Source organism: Nuphar pumila, chromosome 6, assembly GCF_984573655.1.
Source record: "Nuphar pumila chromosome 6, dmNupPumi1.hap1.1, whole genome shotgun sequence".
NCBI classification, from domain to species: Eukaryota; Viridiplantae; Streptophyta; class Magnoliopsida; order Nymphaeales; family Nymphaeaceae; genus Nuphar; species Nuphar pumila.
In genome coordinates, this window is record NC_143254.1 from 24,149,839 (window position 1) to 24,174,455 (window position 24,617).

The 24,617-nt window shown below is 37.6% G+C and overlaps 1 protein-coding gene across 3 annotated transcripts in view; it reads right to left on the reverse strand.

Annotated features, from left to right (window-relative positions):
• Nucleotides 1-12,454: 12,454 nt before the first annotated feature.
• Nucleotides 12,455-24,617, reverse strand: part of LOC149834367 (30-kDa cleavage and polyadenylation specificity factor 30-like) — a 29,174-nt gene continuing 17,011 nt past the window's right edge. For 2 of the 3 annotated variants that reach the window (XM_090010084.1, XM_090010082.1), the window contains 2 exons: nucleotides 14,797-14,883; nucleotides 12,455-13,754 (listed from right to left, as the gene is read on the reverse strand). In XM_090010084.1, coding sequence (XP_089866210.1) covers nucleotides 12,804-13,754; nucleotides 14,797-14,883 — 1,038 coding nt within the window. In that variant the 3' untranslated portion in view covers nucleotides 12,455-12,803. The remainder of the gene's footprint in view (nucleotides 13,755-14,796; nucleotides 14,884-24,617) is intronic. The other variant, XM_090010083.1, reaches the window with a different exon arrangement.

Here is a 24,617-nt window from a genome sequence, read left to right on the forward strand (position 1 = left end):
TGTTTGTTCTAAGGAAGGTTGGAAGAAATCAATTGAAAATTCAACAAGAGGCATGTCAGAATCAATATGTAGATGTCCAGCGAGAATGGTGTTAAGAAGACTTTCGAATGAGAAATATATAGTTCGTACTTTAATCATTAATCATAATCATGATTTATCTGCTTCATTTATGATTCCTATGCTAAGGTCACATCGTAAAGTAACTGTAGTGCATGCTGCAATGACTGAAATAGCTGATAGCGTCCACATTGCACCAAAGATGATATATAATTTGTTTGCTCACATAGATGGTGGTCACAAGAATGTGTCATTCACACTTATGGATTTAAGAAACCACTTGAGAAAGAAGATGACAGATAATATGAAGAATTGAGAAATATGTTCTTTGGTTGATTACTTACAGAGGAAATCAAGCATTGACCCTGGTTTCTTTAGTGCAATGCAACTAAATAAAGATGGATATGCTGTGAATATGTTTTGGGTAGATTTAAAGTCAAGAGTAGATTATGAATGCTTCAATGATGTGCTTATTTTTTATACGACAGTGAAGATTAATACTGAACAATGACCATTTGCGCAGTTTGTCGGAATGAACCATCACTCACAGAGTTGTATATTAGGTGGCGCTTTTTTGTATGACCAGACCAAGGAAAGCTTTGAGTGGTTGTTCAGAGTATTTACACAGGCAATGAATAAGAAGCAACCTAAAGCTGTACTTACAGATGGTGATCACGCAATTACGGCTGTAGTGTTTCATGTGTGACCAGATGCACATCATCGCCTATGTTTGTGGCATATCTTTCAAACTGCAGCAAAGAACATAGGACACATATTTAAGTTTACAAGGTGTGTACTTGATAGCATAGACGAGCTCACCTTTATGTCAGATTGGGAGAAAATGATTCAGATATACGACCTTAAAGAATGTCTGTGGTTACAAAATTTATATGCAGAAAAAGAGAAGTGGGCATTGGCATATGGAAGACAATACTTTTATGCAGGTATGATAAGCACACAAAGAGTTGAATCTATGCATGCCACGCTGAAGAAAACCCTATATTCATGTTTAACAATGTTTCGCTTCATGGAATACTATGAATTATTTATAAACGGTCTAAGACAAAATGAGCTTGAACAAGATGTGGAATACTTCAATACACGCCCTGTAACTTTGGGCATGAAAATATCGATGTGACTTGCAGATCTGTATACACTAACTGTATTTGAATGGATTAAGAAAAAGGTTATACATGTCATGAATTGCAACATAGAAGGACTCGTGCAAACCGAGAATATGTACAAATACCATATTTTATGGGAGAACGAAAAGCATCAGAAAAGACATGAAGCATATGTCACGTATAATGTTGACAACAAAAAAGTTGAATGTACGTGCAAAATGTATGAATTCAAAGGTATTTTATGTCATCATGCATTAAAGACACTTAATCAAGAGAAGATACAAGAAATATCTGAGTCATATTTAATGCAAAGATGGAGGAGACAAGCAAAGATTGAACTGCTGGATATGGATAATGTTAGTCGATCGGGTGTTGATGAGAAGTGTCACATAGTTTCCCGTTACCAACAACTGTGTGGGTCATTTATGCATGTTGCAGATTTGGCATCGAAAAATGAAGAAGGCTATGTATGCATGAGAAAAACGTTAAGGGAGTTACTTGAAAATGTGCAGTTAATTTACCATCAGTCTGTTGTAGCTCATGAATACCAGTCCAAGATAATGACATCAAACAGTATATGTGAAAATTATGTTTCTCTTGACACTTCTGAGAAGTTGTACTGAAGCGTAAACATCATCTTCAACAAGTCAGGAGTGAACGTTGTTGATTATGATGAAAATATTCACCAAGCGAAGGGTATCGAAAGAAAACCTGTCTCTGATCGCAGTCATCGGAGGGCAAAGGGTGCACTAGAATTGGTTGGCAAGAAAAGGTCTAAGAAACAACTATCCTCTAATCGAAAGCAGCAAAGCTCTTCGCATGAACAGGTATGTAAGACATTATATTGCTTTCCATGTAAATTTCATTACGTGAAGCTTATCAATATCTAACTTATGTAATTTCCAACATATAGCAATACCCTACAGACGTAATTTCCAACGTTGTAACCTTCGATCCTTTTAACCAGATTTCTCGAAACGATAATTTCAATTTTACAAGTCTTTTGGCATGTAATCAATGTTGGGAGGATGTTTGCATTTCTTGTGAAACTTAATGCAGTGTATTATATTTTTTGTTTCATGACAGGCTCAGATTAATTTAAAAGCGAGCTATGAAACACAGAAACCACGTGTGGACTATTTTTAAGTATTACCACCAAGTTAGTTGTCATGCCTCTTTGCATGACCCAATTTCTATATTGTTGGATTTGTTAAAAGTTTAACAAAACAGCAGAGCTCGTTTACTGAGAAATAAGGTACAGTAGGATGCCATTACTACTGAGCTTGTTTACTTGGAGAGAGTGTATCATCAATTGCTCATAGACATTGTAACCAACTACTAATATTTTTTATATACGAATGCGGTTGTAAATCATGTAATTCATGTAATTCATGTAAATCATGTGGATTTGTAGTTACGAAGTTACGGCGACAACAATATGTCTTTGTTTTTATTTCTAAGCGAAATTGTTTGTATTTAAGAATCTAACTCATTTTTTATCATTGAAGCAAAACCTGAAATCCTTAAACCATCTTTCTCAATCACCCTAAGAATGCTAAATATCTTATGACTGTTACTAAGAATGCTAACGATTACAACGACTTACACTAATGAAAGTTAAATGTCGATCATTACTTATGAATGCAAACAATTACAATGATTTACAGTACTGAAAGTTAAATGCTAAAGGCATAACGATATGCACTAAGGAATATAAAAATCTTGCAAAGAACATTACTTAAGAATGCAAACGATTACTATGATTTATAGTACTAAAAGTTTAATGATTAAGCGATAACGATTTGTACTAAGGAATACAAAATCTTGCAATAACCATTACTTATGAATGCAAACGATTACAATGATTTACAGTACTGATAGTTAAATGCTAAAGGCATAATGATATGTACTAAGGAATACAAAATCCTGCAAAGATCATTACTTACGAATTCAAATGACTACTACGTTTTACAGTACTGAAAGTTAAATGCGTAGTGATAACGATTTGTATTAAGGAATACAAAATCCTGCAATGATTATTACTTAAGAATAAAAACGATTACAATGATTTACAGTACTGAAAGATAAATGTTAAAGCGATAACGTTTTGTACGAACGAAGACAAAATCCTGCAGCGATGATTACTTAAGAATGCTAGACATTTCAACGATTTATACTACTGTATGATAAATGCTGAAACGATTGTAAACGATTTTAAACCATTTACCTCATTTAATTGTAGACCATCTAAAATGACCTTAGCATTATCTTGCTTTACATTAATTTTAGACCACCAGCCGATCTTTGGAAAACCACAAATCACAGGGCCACACTTATGCCGTAACGCCATAATATGCTCTCATGCCCAGGTCTACAAAATCAATATATTAGTAAGACTATAACCTTCAACAATTTTTTCTTTACTATGCTCTCATGTTCAGAGCGATATACACAATGACGTCTGTAGCGGTCAAGTTAACTTGATTTGTTCTTTACTAAGTCTAAACATCATGTCGATTTGTTTATTTTTTCTTTTTTGTCATTTTCGAATGTCCGTGTGTAAATCGCAATGGAAGGTATTGTTCCCTAGGACAAAGCTCATGAAGGAAAATCACAATAGGATATTCAAATAGATTTGGCTCAATTATTTGATGAGTTTATGTGGGATGGTTGTACAGATCGTGATAGAACACCTTCTATAAAAAATAAATCGTGATCTCTTATATACAACTTATTGCAAGCCAATTGTGATCTCTTATAAAGAAAAAATGTGATCACTTTTATTTATGAAGGTTGAACATTGCAATGATCTGTTTAGTGGTACTTGTGTGTTACAATTATTAAAAAAAAATTAAACAATTAAAGAATGTCACATTACAAAAAATAATTATAGAATTACAACAAAGAATTATAGAATTACAATAAATAATTATCGAGATAAAAAGAATCGCTATCATTTATTCAGTGGCACTTGACGACTCATATGGACTATGACATACAAATCGTCTCTTTCTTTTTCTTGATGGACTTTCTATCCTTGGTGGTCTCTTGGTTTCCTCGATCTTATTATAAACACTGGTCATCATCTCTACCAGTGACTGCATTTGGCTCCCAAATTGCTCACCTCCTTCTGTAAGTCTTTATTCTTCCTCTCCAACATCTTGAACCTTGTGTCGGAGACTACGTTCTCTTTTGTGAGCTTTGTTTGCACCTCATTGTGTATTGTTACTGAGGTAATCGTTGTTATAGTCGGAGGAAGACGATGGATGGGCTTTCTATGCTGGGATGCAGCATGATGGGGGACAGGAGGGAGGCATGGGTTCCCAATATTCTCAATCTCTAGATTTCGATGCATGGGTTCCCAATATTTTTGGAAATAGTCAGGATCATATTGTCGTTCTTTATAATCATATGCTATGGCACGAACACCTCCTTTGTTCCAGCTATCCAATTGTTTCCTATAGCGTTTGTGACAATTCACGTTCTTGGTCCCACCACTATTCATCTTTCTTCTCACTTCCACAGGCTTCTTTGGGATAGACTATCCCAAGCCATATTGTAGGAGAACTTGACTACCATGTTGCAACTCGGCTTTATAATTGCTAAACAGTCAAATATCGAGGTCAGATAGTCTCGCACCCTCAGCAACAAGCTCTTGGTCCTTGTCCTCCCTATCTCCATACGATCTCCACACAACCTGTATATTGGAGATTATGGTTTAGGTACAGACAATTATTCATGCTAATGAATAATTGCATTAAAATTATTTATAATAACGAGTGCTAAATATATTTCAACGATTGTTACTAAGAATGCAAACGATTACTACGATTTACAGTACTAAAAGATAAATGTTAAAGCGATAACGATTTGTACTAACGAAGATAAAATCTTACAGCTATGATTACTTAAGAATGTTAAACATTTCAACGATTTATACTACTGAATGATAAATGATGAACCAATTGTAAATGATTTTAAACCATTTACCTCATTTAGTTGCAGCTCATCTAAAATGAACTTAGCATTATTCTCCTTGACATTTAGTCTAGCCCACCGACCAATCTTTGGAAAACCACAAATCGCAGGGTCACACTGAGGAAGCAACACGACAATATGCTCCCATGCCCAAGCCTATAAAAACAATATATTAGTAACACTACAACCTTCAACGAGCTTAGTATACAAGTACTAAATATGTAATAAACAAATACCTGAACAAATAGTCAAAACCCCCCAATGGTTTTTGTACCCTTACTCGCACGGTAAAGTTAATTGTACAAGATTGAGAGCATAGCAGCACCCCATGCATAGTTGTCAACCCATGCATAGTTGTCAACTTCGTCTAAGTCTTTCTGGTACAGCAGCCACATGTAACTTATTCTTGAACTAGAACAATCGGAAAATAAAGTAAGACCAAAAAAATAAAGATGAAAGTCGTGTAACTCTTGGTCATCTATTTCAGATGCACATGTAGCGGACCAGCCTTTTCATTTATTATGGAAAGAAGAAACATTCATCGATGTAGAATTGCTTCCACCAGAAATACATTGACTCCAGTCATCTATCGACATTCCTAGAAGGGCCATGCACTTTTCTCTTGCGTTATAGTTTGAATCCCGTAATAGGACAGCACTGCCATGGCACTTAAGGCCAGTAATTCGCGTCATATCTTCTAGGGTTATGGTGATCTCAAAAGAATCAAACTAAAATATGTTCGTCTGATGATTTCACTTATTTACCAGGTGGGTCATGGTGTTCCAGCACGTTTCAAAATAATGTTGGTCTAGAAGGCCACCGAAGTACATATTTTGTAATCGATCCTTCTGATATGCACTTAGCTGATCATACCATGTCACAACTACAGGCCACTGACACCGCCCTCCGAGCTTTTCACCTAGTGCTCTACTTCTCTTCTGACCTCTCTGTAACACAAAATGGCATATTATTTGTATTAATTATAAATTAGTCACATTTGTACTTATACACCTAGCTGTAGACAGTAATCGCTATAAATAATAATTGTTGCACACACACTATCACAATAATCGCTATACATAGTAATCGATGTCACAATAATCGCTATACATAGTAATACCTATCATAGTAATCGCTATCACAATAATTGTTATACATGAATCACTATCACAATAATCGCTATACATAGTAATCGCTATCACAGTAATACCTATCACAGTAAATCATGATAGACAAGATCGATTTACGTACCTTGGTCACAATTTTCTCCTCTTCATCTCCTCCCTCCATCATCTGCCTTTCTTATTGCTCTGCCACATCTCATTGCTTTTCTACTTCTTTCGTCCTTCGCTCCATTGCCTCCATCCTTTGCTTTTCAATTTCTTCCTTCATTTCCCTTTCCTTCTTTTCCTCATGTTTTTTCCTTTCCCTTACCTTCTCTTCCTCCTTCTGCTTCTTCATTTATCTTTCCTTATCTTCCTTGTCCTCCTTCTCCTTCTTTTGTCTTTCCTTCTCTTCTTTGTCATCCTTCTCCTTCTTTACTTTTTCCTTCATTTTTCTTTCATTCTCTTTCTCCTCTTGCTTTTTTCTTTTCCTTTTCCTTTCCTTCTCTTCCTCTTCCTCTTTCTGCTTTTTCCTTTCTCTTTCCTTCTCTTCCTCTTCTTGCTTATTCATTTCTCTTTCCTTCTCTTCCTCGTTCTCTTTCTCCTTCATTTGCTTTTCATTCTCCTCCTCCTCCTTCTTCTCCTTCTTTTGTCTTTCCTTCTCTTCCTCATCCTGATGCTTCTTTGTTCGTCTTTCATCTTCCATATTCATCATTTGCCTTTCCTTGATCTTCTTCCTCCTTCTTCAATTGCCTTTCCCTCTCCTCCTTCTCCTCCTTCTCCTCCTCCTCCTCATTTTTTTTTTGTCTTTCCTTCTCCTCCGCCTCCTTCTTCAATTGCCTTATCCTCCTTTGCTTTTCAAAATATTTTTGCTTCATCAGTTGTCACTTCTTCTCTTCCTCCTTCTCCTTCTTCTTCAATTTCCTTTCCCTCTCTTCCTCCTTATTTTTTTTTGCCTTTCCCTCTCCTCCTCCTCATCCTTATTCTTTTTTCGCCTTTCATTCTCCTCCTCCTCCTCCTTCTTCCTTTGCCTTTCCCTCTCCTATTTCTTCTTCCTTTGCCTTTGTTTTTCATTTTCCTCCTCCTTCTTCATTTGCTTTTCTTTCTCTTTGCCATCCTTCTTCTTCTTCATCTTTAGTTCTTCTTCATTCTTCCTTTGGTTTTCGGCCTCAATATCTGATGAATAATATTTCGCATAATACAATTCCAATGCTTTCTTACTGTCTTTATCATTCTCAATCTTCATTATATTTTGGTACCTTTCATAACGCTCATATAGATAGGACTGACGGATAACTTCTTTAATATTCATCACATAAAATGAAGGGTTATTTCTTGTTTGACGAGCTGTAGACATTGCTAACATGCACAACACATAAATTTAACCACATCATTGTATGTTACAACCGCCTCTCCAAATATATAATAATACAAATTATCTCATTCGTTAAACAATCACCAACATTACAAATCGTCATAATATTTGGCTTCATAAGTAAACATCGTTGTAAGATTTAGCAAACTTAAGTATAAATTGAGGTAACTTCATAAATATACATCGCTAGTGCTTTAAATGTATAAATAGTTGTTGCTTCAAACTTACAAATCATTGTATAAATCACAAACATTCATACATATCATTGTAACGTTTGGCTTCATACATATACATTATTGTACCATTTATCAAAATTAAGTACAAATCATGGTAGTTTCATTAAATCATTACTGCTTCAAACATATAAATCGTTCATGCTTCAAACGTACAAATCGTTGTAGAAAATTAGCCTTTATAAATACATATCGTTGAAATGTTTGGCCTTCATAAGAACAAATTGTGCTAATTGTTTTTTGATGCCCAGAAGGTAGATAGGTACAAATCGATTTGTTTCAATATGAAAATATGTGTTATTTAGCATGAAGACGGCCACCTAGTTGTAAGATTTAACATTCAGATTTACAAATTGATTCGTTTGCATAACGAAACCTTACACGAAACTCACTGAAACGATAGGAGTTTTGGTAATCCGATAGTGGAGGAGAAACACCCAGAAGGGAGACACAACCGATGGTGGCAACAATGTTGCTACTGCGTAGACGATGGCAAAGGATGCTCTGGCAGCAGCAGACGACGTCAAAGGGTGATCCGGCGACAGCAAACGAAGGCAAAGGTTGCTCTGGCGGCAACAAATGACAGCAAAGGGTGCTCCGATGAAAGCAGACGACGACAAAGGAGGGTCCGATGGCAGCAGACGACGACAAAGAAGGGTCCGGTGGCAGCAGACGATGGCAAATGGTGCATCATCAAAGGGAGCTCCTGTTACAGCAGAAGTTGTAAAAGTTTACTGTTTTGGGCGAAAATGGAATATTTGAACTATTTTTAGAGTTAAGATCATCCTTCCTTTTCTGGATCGAGGACAATTTGATCTCTTTCTCGAACCGACGTTTCACTTTTCTATATGGAGGGCATTTTTATCATTTTCTCAAACCGATGCTTCACTTTTCTAGATGGAGGGCGTTTTTGTCCTTTTGTTGAACCGTCGTTTCATGGCGAGCATAGTAGGAAAGGGTACTTAAGTTTTTGCAACCGCACCTGATTTTGATGCTAAGTGATGTCGACACACACGGGGATACGAGTCCCACGTGCTTATATATGTGGCGCTCATTCGGACCCCCAAACACAAGATGTAGCTAACAACCGTCTTCGGAGGGGAGGAGGGGGGACATATAACCTGCTTCACCTTTTTTGTGACATGCAAACGTCCCCCTAAAGATGCAGACCCAAACTTATTGGGTAGGTAGACCCCCTAAAGGTGCAGAGCCAATTCAGGCATTTTGAAACCTAGGCTGATATGCGATTTGAAACTCATCCTACCCTTTGGCATGCTAGGGATAGGGATGTAAGCGGTTCATATTCAGGTGGAATGTAGCCAATACCAGATCCAGATCCAGATCCAGATCCAGATCCAACTAAATGGATCCTAGCTAAATAAATTTGGACTGTGATTCACATTCGGATGGTAAAAGCTCACATAACATCCAGTATCAAAGTCAGTTTTGGTAGAAAAAAATCAAAACTATTAATCGAATATGGTTTTGGCTTAACAAATCCGGTCAAATTATAAAATTTGATCCATTGACATCCCTATCTAAGGATGACTTTCTGTCAGGCCCTGACCCCATCTAACCATAATGGGATGCACGGAGATGGCCTCATAGGCTGATAGGTTGAAAGTCAAATTGAATCAGGTACAAGCAAAAGCCTAGCAGAACCGCAACTATATTGGTCCATGTTTAACACATGGGCTGAGTAGATCATTTACAGACAAACTATATGAAAGGCTGCAAACCAGATCCAAATACATACAGTTGGAGTCCCCGTGGGGACACCCAGTTGGTTAGGATGTGTGCGGGAATGTTCCGAGGCCAATTAGGGCTCATGTCATCTAGGGATGGCAGTGGACCGGGGGAAATGGGGTGCCCCGCCTCACCCCATTTGGACCGGAGATGGAGGACATGAAACAGGGATGGATGCTAGGATGAAGGTTAAAATCAAAACCTGTGTGGGGATGGAAGTGGGGATGAACTTACGCTTTCTCCTACCTCGCCCTGCTTCGTCTCCGATCCCCATTAATAAAATAACTAAAATACCTTTAAGAATAGCAGTGGATCGGGAGAAACGGGGTTCTGCCCCACCTTGCCCCGTATGGACCGGAGATGGAAGTGGGGATGAAAATTAAAATTAAAACCCATGCAGGGATGAAGGGCAGAATTTTGAGACGGGGCAGGGGTAGAGACCTTGGCCCCCCACCTCCGCCTCAGTCCACTCTCATCCCTAATTTTATCCAATATCAGACCAATCCAACTCCTTTTAGTCACATTTGGTAAGCCAAAACCATATCCGATTATAATTAGGATGCATATATGGTTTTGATTTTTTGCTACCAGATATCTAAATTTGACAAAAAACTGAATCCAGTTACATGTAAAAATTTGCACTTAGTTTGAACTTTTCACCATTTGAGTCTAAACCCAAACGGGGTAATGCTTAGCCAACATGATTAGTCGGATCTAGTATTGGCCGCATCCAACTAGAATATGAACCATTTACATCCCTACTCCTAATATCCTGGATGGATGCATGCAAGTGGATAACTAGGCATGTTCAAACACTGAGGCATGTTTAGGTGATCAGAACTTTGCCAATAAGTGATGGACTTGTGTCTCTACCCAATTAGGATCAAGTGATCATACACATTAATATCACAAAAAATGATTGTATTGTACAACTAATTTGATGTATTTTCCTAAAACTCCACAATTTGTGATATTCTCCCTATGCCCAAATGTCTCTTTTATCCTTCGCATGCGAGAAACTGATGAAGTTTGCATGATGTATCATTCCGCCCCTCAGGTGTCTTATACGCCCACTTAAAATGAGGTTCGCATCTTTTTCTTTTTTTGCGGAGTTCACGAAGTTTGCATAAAATTATATGTGAACATCATGTCAAACTTGAACAAAATGAGGAAGTTCATATATAATTTATGCAGACTTCCTCAAGTTTGCATAAAATATAATAGGACTTGAGGAAGTTCACACATATTTTATATGAACTTCTTTAAGTCCGCATAAAATATATGAAGACTTGAAAAAGTCTGCATAAAATATATGTGGACTTCTTCATTTTGTTCAAGTTTAACAGGAAGTTTTCATATAATTTTATGCGAATTTCGTGAAGTCCACAAAAAAAATGGTTAGACCTTATTTTAAGTGGACTTCTTCATTCTCGCCTATTTTTGTTGTTTGCATGTTTAGGAAAAACAATATATCTTTCAGATGACGTTTTTTCTCAATTGCTTATCAGATTAAAGTGGTTTTTGTGACAATGAAAAGTTAATGTCCCGATCTCTCTTTTATTTTTTATTTTTTTTCTAAATTTACAGTGCAGGTGGCAAAAAAATAACATAAAACAGGTGAAAAATGTGCAACCTTAGAGTGTGCATGTCTTTATTTTGGTTTTGAAACTCAGAAACGAGAATCCTAAAGGGGTTTTCAGTTTTGACTCAAAACTAACGATTATAAAAATATAAGTTTTCAATATCTAATTTGAGAAAAGCATATATAAGAAAGATTGTTCTACAAAAAATAGTCACATATTTGGGAGAAAGTTCACATATGCGAAGTGTAAAAAGGTCTTTGTACATACAGATATTTGCGATTTTGGACATGAGAATATCAAAAAATGTATGTTTTTAGAAAAACATGTCAAATTACTTGTACAGTATGGTCATTTCCGTTAATATTATCACCAGTAACAAAGATTGCAAATGGGTTGGATTTGGGCTGAACCGATATTGGTTCTGGCTTTCAATGAGTACAATTCTAGATCTGAATCCTACTTGGAATACATGATAAATTTACAGACTAAATGTATTCCAACCCGACTTGACACAGGATCCACATTTTAAAAAAAAGGTCAATTACATGGTTTTCTTATAAAAATATGTAAAACGGGTCAGGTCAGAACTGGATCCAACCTGGTTTGAACCCATTCATTTATCCAACTCTTACCTGCATCCAGCTGAACCTGAGATTACTTATTTCGAATTCGATCCATTTTATAAATAAAACAAAGCATGTTTTTGTGGGATATCGACCCCCAACAACTTTTCTTCGGCCAGGTAAAAATTGGATAAAGATCTAACCTGTTTGTAACTTGCATCCCGACCATTCACCAGCTGAACGAGCCAAACAGTGGGTGTTCAAGCTCTGCTCACTCTCATGACGAGCCCAACCATTCACCAGATGAACGAACCCAACAGTGGGTATTCAAGCTCCACTCGTTCTTGTGGCAAGCTGAGCTGAGTTGAGCTCAAGTTCATTGCACGCCGAGTTAGATGAGCTGAAACTTGAGCTGGCTCATTTACAAAAATAATTTTTTTTAAATTGAAAATAACAAATTTTAGCCTTTACGGCTCGTTTACAAAATAAATACATTATTTCAAAGCTATAAGAGATAAGGTTTCAACTCTGAAGTTACTGCTTGCAAGCCAAATACTTTATTATACCGATAGAACCTGGCTATCATTCCTGAATCATGAGGCAAACCCAAAAGAATAAATGAGACAAATCAAAGCAAGCTTGAAACGAATTGTAATTAAAGATAGCCACTCATGAAACGTACACTCAAATAAAGAAGAAAGGTTGATTCATTCAAAATTCACGTAAAATAAGATACACCTAAGGAAATTTACAAAGTTTTCTGAAATCTTAACAAGAATGGGAGTGCGGTTTCCTGTATGTACAAATATAAGAAATATCTGCAAATCTATCCAAAAAAAAAAAAAACCCATCTTAGAATCAATTCTTATAGACCTAAAAACCCTCCCAAAACAAATGGTTTATCTAAGCATTTATGAATTATTAAAGATACAATACCAGGGCCAGACCAAAGGGTCCAAGGGTCTGGCAAGATCACACTGAAAAATAAATTGCAACTACAAAGTAACCTAACTAGTTTTGCTTCTCCATGGATGGCATGTCTCAATGCTCCACTGATGCGTCACCACTGTCAGATTCCCGCCGCTTCTTCTTGGCTTCACCGTGCCTTGACCTACGAGGCGCCTCGTCTTCACTCTCGCTCTCATCATGCCTGAAGTTATTCCCCCCTCTGAAAGCATCCTGATGCTGACCTCTTGATGGTGGCGCATATTTTGGCTCAGGTTCGAGACCATTGACCGGACTCGCCATATCAGGAGCCCTACTCTGTTCTGGACCTGGTGGATATCTGTCGCCACCACTGTTCCTGTCACTTGACGGCCGCCTCTGCTCACGCCTACCCTGACCATTGCTTCCTTGTAGAAGAGGAGGTGGGGGGGGAGGTGGGCGAAATGGCATCCTGATAGGTCTGCCTACACGAGGTGGGATGCCCAGCCCGCCCATGAACGAACCACGAGCTGCACCCATCATCATGCCTACTCCATTGGGCTGGAACATGGCACCAGCCTGTGGCGGCTGACCATGAAAAACCATACCTGATGTAGGTCCACCTGCCTCCATAGGGAAGCGCATGCCAGACGACTGACCCAGACCTGAGAAGTCACCAGGAAACCTTGCTGCGGCATAAGGGCCAAATGGACGAGGTGCAACACCAAAGACATCCGGCATTGAAAACCCATCTGTTGGAACCGTTCCATAACCGAAAGCATCTGCACCCATCATGAACGGAGGGTAACCCATGGGATTCAGTCCAGCCATCGGCCTTCCTCCACGAGACAATGGAAGTGAGGGCCAAATGGCTCCTCTCCCCCTTCCTCGACCTTGCATCATGCCAAGAGTAGGGCCTGAACTCTCTTCTTCTTCATCGCTCTCCTCTTCCTCTTCTTCCTCATTATCCTCAAACGGGACAATATCAGGATTTTCCATGCCATCTGCTGGACTAACTCCTTTAGTATTCTCCTCTTCACGCTTTGACTCTGCAGCAACTGCAATGGCCTGAAAGGACACCGAGTGTTACATAAGCTACAAATTGTCAGTAGTCCATGGACAAAAATGAAGCTACTAAAAAAAGAAACCTAAGGCAATGTGACAACTACAAACAATGAAGTACACACGTGTAATGAAAGTAGAAAAAGCACAAATAGATAGATGCCTCTTATGAGCTTACAAAGTTACAATCACACGAGTGCACAACCAAGGACCAGTTACGGGTCAATACAATAACACAAGCAAAAGAGCCATTTAAGGGCTAGAACAACACATAAAAATCTAAATATTATTGGAGATCCAGTGCTTGAGAAAGCATACAAAACAAGGGAGAAGAGCTCCCTTTATATAGGCATTGGAGGGGCCAAAGAGCCGTTGGGACCCAAGGGCTGGTCTTTGACCATAGTGCCCTCTATGCAAAAAAACAAAAATAAAATTAAAAAAAGAACAAAATAAAAAATAAATAAAGTGCCCTTAATTAGCACCGTCTATTATATAAAGTGAAAAGCCCAAAATACCCCTATTGGGTATAACCTATTACATTAATGTAGGAACATATAGATACATATTGGGCATATGAATTAGACAGAAAGGTTTGGTGGTTTTTTAAAAATTTCCCATTTTTTATGTATTAGGCAATTTAAAATAATGAGAGAATATATTCATCTCATTTTTGTTTGTGAAGTGGGTATTCACCCATTATCTTCCGGGTAGGTCTTCCTGATTCTAAACAAGATCTGCCACTTGAAAACTTCAAAGTACATAAGCCTTTATAACGAGAAGTACATTCACAATTGGTAAATAGTGAAATGTATACTCAAGCACCTACTCATCAAGTGCACGACCGTGCATCAAGCGCGCGATGGACGGTTTTTTTTTTTTGTTTTTGCACGTGACCATACATCAAGCACGCGATGGATGGTCCGCTTGATTAAGTAGATGCTCAAGCACCTACTCATCAAGCAGCTACACTCTACTCTTTATATATATATATATAGATAGGGATATAACTATGAATATACACCTATATATACAACTTAACAACACGTACCATCAGTTCGCTGTCTGGTTCAAGATAAAGAAGAGATGCCAGCTGCTCACCAATGGATGGCTCCAACTCTTGACAATCACGACTGATCTGAAACATACAAATGATGTCTATCCATTAGGAACAGCTAACTGCAGCATATCAGTCATTTTTATACTGTTTGATGTTATGCCTACAAACAAGCATGTGAATTGACATGCATGCTGCAAAAGAGCTTTCCACCAAATACTAACATGAAGGCAGTTTAAGAGATGCATTAAAATTTGACCTACTCAAAATGAAAATTATACATGAGATAACAGGAAAAGAAAATTGCAAAAGAGCTTTACCCCAATGATAACAAAGGGGAAAATTAAAGTCTCAGAATTCGACATGCTCAAACAGAAACGTACTATTGATGCCTAATGTTCATAGAGAGCTTGGGCTCCTGTTCAACCATTGGTATCAGGCAGATGGATCAAAGAGAATCAAAACACCAGAATGCATTTACCATCTCTCAATGATCCTGATTCAACACTCTTCATGTGTTTGATGTTTAAAATGAAAACATTTCTCAGGTGGTGACCCTAAAAGTAAAATCCAACATTTGAAGGAAAAAGCTAAAACTTTAAGAATCAGCTGACATGACAACCACATACACATGCATGCACAGGCAAATAAAAGAGCAGGTTCAACCCAAGTTTGCAGCTGGATGGCAAGTTCAAAGAACAAAGACAAAAGGGAAGATCCTCCACTGGAAGTGTGAGGAGAACCTAGCAAATAATCACAAAAAATCACTTTTCACAAAGAACTGTACTACAAAAATTCTGTCTCTGCAAATGGAAGAAAGCTCTTAGATAGGAGTAGGCAGCACAGGAATTTCTGGAAGAGATCCCATATAATCAATTCGATGTGGTGCCTCCATGCACCACGGGCTTCTCAGGCAGTAGATTATATGAAACATACTATGTTTAGATGAGAGGCAACTATGTGAAAATGAAGTGGCGACAGTTTGTAGTACCATAAATACCTTTCTTTTCTTTCTCCAAAACTCACAAACTTTTTCCTTGGTGATATTCTAAGTTGAGAAAAAGATAATTCAGAAGAAACTGCAATCTACCCCAGAATCAAGGCATTAGGCCTTAAATCAAAAGTAGGTTGCATTCTGATTAAGGATAAAATGCAGGACAAAAGAATATGAAAAAAAACCATCATTGAGGAAAGTCGTTGATAAGATAATATAAATTATAAAACACGAGCTATTTTATTAGCCAATCATAGAACCCAAACACACCTGAATATACAAAGTTCAAGAAGAGGGGTTTGGAGTGGCTATTTTAGTATGGCAACAGAAAGAACTCGTGCATTGGAGTCATGATATAACAAATAAAAAACCACAATGATCGTGCGTATCTAGCGCAGGAATGACAAAGCAAAAGATGAGAATGGAAACTGTGACTGGAATCGACATGATTTCACATGCAAAATGACAATCTACTAGAAGCTTCTATCAGTACAGCAGTTCCAGAGTGCTTTCTACCTGATGATCCTACAGAGACCAAATCAGAGCAGGGCCAAAACATAGCAACCATGATCAGGTTGAAAATGAACATGCACACCAGTGTTGTTAAAAACTCACTTCGAGGCGGAAGCGGAAAAATCGCTCCTCGAAGTGAGGTGCAGGCATATATGCCTTGAGGGGCTGAGGCGTGCGCCTCATGTGCTTCGAGGCACACTTCATACTCGTGGTCAAATGGGGTCAAAGGCCCATTTGACCTTTTTAAGTCATTAAAAAAAAGGGAAAACAAAAGAAAAGTGAAAGGGAGGGGGGTTTCGATTGATTAGGGCAAATCTTCTCCATTTTCCTCCACCACCCTTCAACCAGCAGCAACATTCCGGCGACCAACAGTAACATTCCAGCACTTCACAAACGGTACACTCTCTCTCCATCTTTTTCTGTTTTTTCCTTCTTTCATTTATTTCATTCTTCTTCTGTTTCTTTCCCATCTTTTCCTTCTTTCCTTCGTTTTCTTTTTTCCCCCTTCTTTTTCTTTTTTCTTTTCTTTTTGTTTCTTTTCTTTCTTTTTTATTCTTCTTCTCTGTTCCTTTTTTTCTCTCTTTCATCCTTTTTTTCTTTTCTGTCATCGTGTCTGATGAATGCCATGCATATACATGTGTCTGCTTTATGATGAGTGCATATGATATGATATGTGTGTAGATGAACATGAGGTGTGTGTATGTGTGTGCTCTGTTTGTATGCATTTGTATGTGGATGAGTGATTGTGTGTATCACTGTAGTGTATATGTAAATGTAGTTGAGTGTGTGTGTTGTATATATATGTGTGAGTAGGTGAACAATCAGTGTCTATGCCTGTGAGTGGCGTGCTGTGTATTGTGTAATTGTATTTTTTATATGTAATTATGTGTTGTATGTGTGTGTAATTTGCATCTCTGTTTTTAATTGCATGCTGTCCTCTACTGAAATATGTAAATCTGTATTTCATATGCATGATATATGATGTAAGCCCATATATCATAGAGATAGCATTTGCTACCGTCGTGGGTAAGAAAACCCTTATTTACTCATAGAGAGAGGTTGTTTTGACCAAATCTGACCTCATGGATTTGTTCAGCATGGTTAAAAATACTAGGAATCAACTCTTGAATCATAGTTTTTGGACATAAAAATATGATTTTGGGGGTTTGAAAATTGTGTACATTGTATGCCATTGATTTTTCAACTCTCATAAAATCTGACATATACATAAAAAAAACATGATCCAAAGGTCAATTTCTACTAAACTTAATCTGTAGATCACATCTGGAGGGTCAGACGTGCAAAAAAAACTGAAGAAAAAATGAAAATATTATACTTTTCACTAGAGGGTTCCTTACCCACGAGAGTAGCAAACAATACCCCTATATCATACATAGCATTACGTTGTCCTCTATACAAATATGTAGAATAACAATAGCTGGAAAGGTTAAACTTGATAGTTTTTCCATGCTTTTCATTTTCCCTTTTCTTCCTCACCGGTCTTTTGTTGTCTCCTTTTACAACTCCTGACTCTGCAATCATGATTTTATCACTGATAACCAGGAGTACAACTCACTTTCTATGTGAAATCAGATTTTGATGTTGATGAGCCAATTCCTTTAGGTATATTCAAGTAGAGAGGGAGAAGGAAGAAAAGAGTGGTCAAATCACATGGCGGCAAGCAAAAGAGCACCCAAAACTACCCCCTAGGAAGAAACCTCATGCCAATGTTACCAAACAAGAACTCCCAGCTTACTAAGTCAAAATCTTCCCATAGTTCCGCCTTGAGAAGCTACCCTAGTCTTCCAGTGGACTGAATAGTGTGTTTAGTTCCATTCATGTGGATTATACACTCTTGGATTTGCCTCCTTGGAATGAAAGCAGATTGTGCAGGGTCTATGATATGGTTCAAGACTAGATTCAGTCTCAACGCCAAAACCTTGGAAATAATCTTATAAACTAAATCCAACAATGACATAAATAGCTGCCAACTTCCTGTGATTAATCTGCTTCAGGATAAGAATGATCTATCATCTGTTAAGCACTCTTAGCAATGTTGTGTTAGTAATATTCACGGAGTTGTACAAAATTGGATTTGCTTAAATCCCAAAACCTTTTAAAGGTTTTGGTGGAAAACCATCCGCACCAGAGCTATTTGGCTAATGCCCATACAGCAGCCTTACCTCTTATTAAAATCACTAATCAGAAAACCTAAATTGACCTCTTCTATCTTCTCAAAAAAGAGGTTTGTCAGTCTACCTCCTATAGAAGCATTGCAACTGAAAGCTTTCTTGAAATAATCAGCCATCCAAGTAATAGTTGAGAACCTTCATAAATGGCACCCTCAATTGTGACATGGTTAATGAGGCTGAGACACTTTCCATAAGAAGCGTACTGATGGAAATATTAGGCTTAGGTATAATCTAACTTCAGTCAAACAATTCAGGACCTTGATCTAATGAATTTCATTTCAAACATGCCATTCTTTGATGACCAGATCATTTATTTTCTGGTCTAAGAAAAAAATATCTAGAGTTCCTTTAAGTCTTTCTATATACAACTTCAAGAGTTCCTCTTCCCAGCTTTTAATATGATGAAATCTTGGCTCACCTTATTCTCTCTTCCATTCCTTTATTTTGGTTCACAATTACCTAAATTTAGATGCTATTCTAAACCCATGCCATTTTCCTTCAATCAAATCTGACCATTGATAAACCAAAGAGTTGAGACTTGACTGTAGCAACCACCAAGCCGCAAAATGAAATCATGTTAGGAAAACCTGCATCCAATTTAGAACAGCAGCCCCATGATCCAAGAGGGCTTTAGAGCAGATGAATCATGAAATGCCTGGAAATTGCTCGACAGAATGACAAGAAATGATCCCTCACGTGTCATGCATAGTTTGGGTATGTTATCTGATCATGAGAACTTCTCTCTAGCTAACAGAACATGCATCAGCTGACCTTGGTCTATGAAAGCCCTAGAACCACCTAAATGATTTTCATTCCCCTTATGTATTGTCACCTTCTTGGTGCAACACTGGGATGAAATCTCCCATAATGCACTAGGGAGGGATTGATTGACTTAGATCCCTATTCTCCTTCCAAAATAGCTTCTGACCGACTTTATACTACCAAAACAAAATGGGATCATTCCCAAACCCTGAACTAAATTGCATCATTAAAAAAATTTCACCAACTCTCTAGCACACCCACTCCTAGAATATCTCCAGATGAAATTTACGGTAGTTCTAAGTCCTCCAACTTTGTTTCAACAATGCCCACCAAATCAACTATAGTTACGTAAAAACATATTTCAATCCGGACAGTAGAAACTTCATATATTCATGCCACCAACTTCATTTGACACAATCAAAATTCAATTTGGATGTTCCCAAAGCACACTCGAGATCGCTACAATGTGGGAGGGATTTGGAGACTGCCAAATCCATTACCAATTTTTTCTTCTTATTTTTGTTTAAAGCTTCTGTAGATATCAAGACTTTTCGTTCCATCTCACCATTATTCAAGAAATATGTTAAAGGGATTCGGCCAGCAGGGTGCCGCACCCGCGTCGACGCAACGCGACTCAGGTGCGGCACCCGGTGCGGTCAAACCAACACTGGGTGTGGTCAACGCACCCAGGGTCATAACAGTCCAAATCTGGACTTAAAAAAATAATGAAATGGGGTTGGGCGGGGGATTAAGGCAAAAAAAATTCTCCACCCTCCCGACCCCGATGCCTCCCTTCTCCTCTGATCCGTCTCCAACCCAACCCATCTCTAACGCGGCAACTACAGGTATGTCTTCTTCAATCTCTCTCGCTCTTCTCAGCTAAACCCTTGCCTCACCTCTCTCTGTGTACATCTCTCTCCCCAACCTCCTTCAATCTCTCTCATTCCCTCTTCGCCTTGTTTTCTTCCTCGCTGCCTCTATTGGATGCAAGGAGGGGCATGGCTCGGCCACCTGCGACGGTGATGGCCGGGTTCGCCGCCTCTCGGCCACGCCACCAATGGCGGACAGGGCCTCGAGCCCTGCTCTTTTGGCTGGCACTGAGCCCATCTTGGTGTTGTCGTCGCCGCCACCGCCGTCATTGTCGTCTTCCACCCAATCGCCACCTTCGTCACCACACCGGTCGGCCTCGTGTTCTTCATCGTCCCCTTCATTAATCATCTCTCCTCTCTCCCACCCCTCTATTTTGTTTCATTCTCTCTTCGTCGATGATCATCTCTAGTTTTGTTTGCGTTGTGATTTCTAACTTCTTTGGAATTTCGATGAAATGTTTTGAATTCCCGAATGTTTCTCTGTTTTTTTTTTCGAAGATGATTAAGAATTTAGATCACTTCTTGTTTTGTTTTGTTTTTACTTTTTGATTTCCAACTTCTTTAGAGTTTTGATCAAATGTATTGCAGTTTGAATCTTTCTATGTTTTTCTCATAAATTATATGAAATTTAGTTTGCTTTCTTGTTTTCTTTTGCTTTTTGATTAATTTCGATCAAAATGTATTGGATATTTAATCTTTTCCTAGTTCTTGGTAGATTGAGAGGGGTTTTCTTCCCCCCAGATATTTTTTCCTTTTTTCCAACATTTGTGTGAATTTCCTCCTTTTTGAGGCTTTCCTTTCCATGTGTTAATTATAAAATCTATGGTGATTTCTTTCTCTCTTGAATATTCTGTAAGTTTTTCATTTTCCTAATTTTGTTATTTATGAGTTTTGTATTTTAATCCATGATTATTGTTTTTGTTTTCCTCTACATTCTATTTCATTTATTTTCAGAACACCCCACCATACGCCGACTAACCCAGCCAACCTCACCTAATTTTTATGTCTTGAAACGCTTTCTTCTCTGGTTCAATCGATACCTGTGCGGTTGAAATACATAATATGAGTTGAGCTGAGCTCCGCTAGCACCGAGCCCAGCTCGGTTCTCCTTGCCCCAACCCTACCAGCCCTCCCTATGCCTGCTCTGTCAGGCATCAGTTCTCCTTGCCCCGGCCCGGCTAGCCGTCGAGATCGACTCAATTGATCCCAGCCCTATTAGGCTGGGTTCGGCTCCCAGCACCCTGGGTTGTCGAACCCAACCCTTCTGATATGAATTTTATTTTAATATAATATTTTATTTGTTTTAAAGACAAAAATGATGGATAAAGGGAAAAGACTTGCGTCATCCCCATCCTCAGATGTATGTTTTGTAGCTAGTGTTGGTAGTGGTAGTGAGAGTGTTGATTCAAGTTTGTTAGCTGCAACATGTGATGATGGAGGCCATTGTAGGCACATGTGGATAAGATTAAAAAAACTAGAGGTGGTAGAAATAAGATATTTTTCGATGCAAGCTTTCTGAGAGAGATTATGTTACGTCTTACACAAGAGTTAAGGCTCATTTGTTGAACATATCAGGACATGACATTTCAGGATGCAAAAGAGTTGATAAGGCAATCCGAAGACAATACAAGAAAACACAAGATGAATATGAGAAGAAGAAGACAATGAGTGATTCTTGTGCAATTAGTGTATCAATTTTAAGCCACCAAGAAGATGCTCAATAAAATAAAAAGGTAAATGTAGGAGGTAGAGAAAGAGCAACGATACAAACATCATTCAATACATATGAAAGGGAGGAGATGAATAGAAAAGTAGGGAGGTATTTTTATTCTACTTCGCTTTCATTTAATGCAGCTAGAAATCCTTATTGAAAGGATTTAGTTATTTCACTAGCAAATTGTAACTTGAGTGGCTATGTACCTCCAAGCTCAGAAAAACTACGAACGACAATTCTTGCAGAAGAGAGGACAAATGTTCAAAAATTGCTAGATATTAAGAAATTTTCATGGGAACAAAATAAAGTTTTCATTATTTCTGATGGGTAGACAAATATTCAAAGGTGTTCACTGAATAATTTTATTGTTTTTTCGCTTAATGACCCAGTATTCTTGAAAGCAGTTGATGCATCTGGGCAATATAAAAATGTTGAGTATTTGAAAAAGATGTTTATAGAAGTAATAAAAGAAATGGGTGATAAGAAACTAGTGAAAATCATCACAGACATCGCTTCAGTTTATAAAAGTGCAGCATTGAGTTTGAAGAGTGAGTACCCTCATATTTTTTAACTCCCTATTTAGCACACAGCTTAAATCTGACCCTCAAGAGAATCTGCAACCCCAAAGAAGAAAAAAATTCACCAACATATGCTCTATGTTCATAGATTGAGGAATTAGAAAAGAATGTCAAAAGCATTAGAAATTTTGTTGTCAACACCATCAATATAATGCTATATTTAATAAGCATTCTGATATGAAATTGTTGAAGGTTATTGAAACACGGTTTGTGTCCATCATTGTGACAGTGAAAATGATTAAGGAAGTAAAGAATGATTTGGTTAACATGATGACTGATGAGAATTGGACATTCTACCATGCTGATAATATTGTCAAGGCTCAAGAAATTAAGAAATTCATTGTTGATGATGAGTTTTGGGATAGAGTCGTATACTTCCTTTAGTTTAAGCGACCTATTTGGGAAATGTTGAGAAAAGTTGATAAGGATGAGTCTATGCTTCACAAAGTTTATGAAATATGAGATAATATGATTGAAAAAATACAAGTTGTAGTTTTTAAGCATTAGAAAAAAATTCTTGCATTTGATGATTCCGAATTTTTTAATCATATTCATTCAATTTTAGTCAGAAGATGGGATAAGAGCAACACTCCTTTGTATTGCATGACACATTTGCTCAATCCCAAATATTATGCAAAGAAATGACATGAAGATGATGTTGGTCGTATCCCTCCAAATTTAGACCCAGAGCTCTCAAGACATAGAAATATATGTATGGTAAAACTTTATCATGAATATAAATCAAGTCACACAAAAGTTTGAAAAACTTTCATTTTCGAGATTACATGGACATGCATTAATAGAAAGAGGAGGAGAATATAGATCATATCACATGGTGGTTAACATATGGATCAAAAACACCTTTTCTCCAACGTCTTGCATTGAGATTGTTATCCCAGCTTGCTAGTTCATCTTGTTGTGAAAGAGATTGGAGCACATATTCTCAAATCCACAACATGAAGAGAAACAAATTCACCAGCAAGCATGGAGATGATTTAGTATATGTTCATTCTAATCTTCGACTACTTTCACAAACCAATGATGAATACAGGTACTAATTGCTCTCTTAATTATTTGACTATTTCTTAGTTTCTTCATTTAAATATACTTTATTTAATATTTTCAACTTGGGTTTATAATGCATACAAGGATCATCCAAATTTTGTGATGTAAACCCAGAAGAGTGTGACTTAGAGGGAGAGCATGATTTCAACATTACAAACATGGACTTATCTTAGATTATTCTTCATTCTTATAATGCATTTGATGATGAAGCAAAAAATTATTAGGATCCATTACCTTATCGTCATATACATTGTGTAGGATATACATTTGGCATATAATTATGCATTGTTTGCTTTTTTTATTAGTATATTGTATAATTTACTTCTTTTCTGCTTTACTTGTTTGATTGTTTCCATAGTATATTTAGATTCATTTAATTGTAGTATTAGTTTTTAAGATGAAGAATAGAATTGTAGATTGTTAATTTGATTTATTGCATGCATGATGAATTGATTTGATGATATTATGATAATTGTTTTGTATTTCATTAGTGTTACTGTTAATTGTTAAAATATATATATATATATATCCTCCTGCACCCAAGTTTTTTTAAAGTGCCGCATCACTGCACCTATGTGACAGTTCAAGAATAATCATCCTTCAGAAAGGTAAACCAACAAATTGAGCGTCTCACTCAACCCACAATCTGACTGAAAGAAAGGGGGTACTCGATCTCTGTATTTGCCTGTCACGAGAGAGAGAGAGAGAGAGAAATTCATAGAAGGTGCGTTAGTCAATCGTGGCTACGCATCTCATTCTATTAATATGTAAAACAAACATTACTAGGGTACAGAAGTACCCCTTAATAACATATTAATTCTACATTACACGCTGATTGGATCTGGATCCGATCCAATATACAAAACGGGTCGGGTTGCGGGTCCTGCATAAATATGATGACTCCTTTTCAGCCTCCCTCAAGTTGTGCATGGTCCTGAACCATGAACAACTTGTCTTTCAGAAACCAAAAATTGTCCTTTGTCAACCCTTTGGTAAGAATGTCAGCAACCTGTTCATCAGTCGGCACATACATGGGTTCAATCTCTTTATCTTCAACATTTTTCCGAATAAAGTGTTGATCTATTTCAATATGTTTTGCTCGACTGTGGTGGATGGGATTGAAAGACA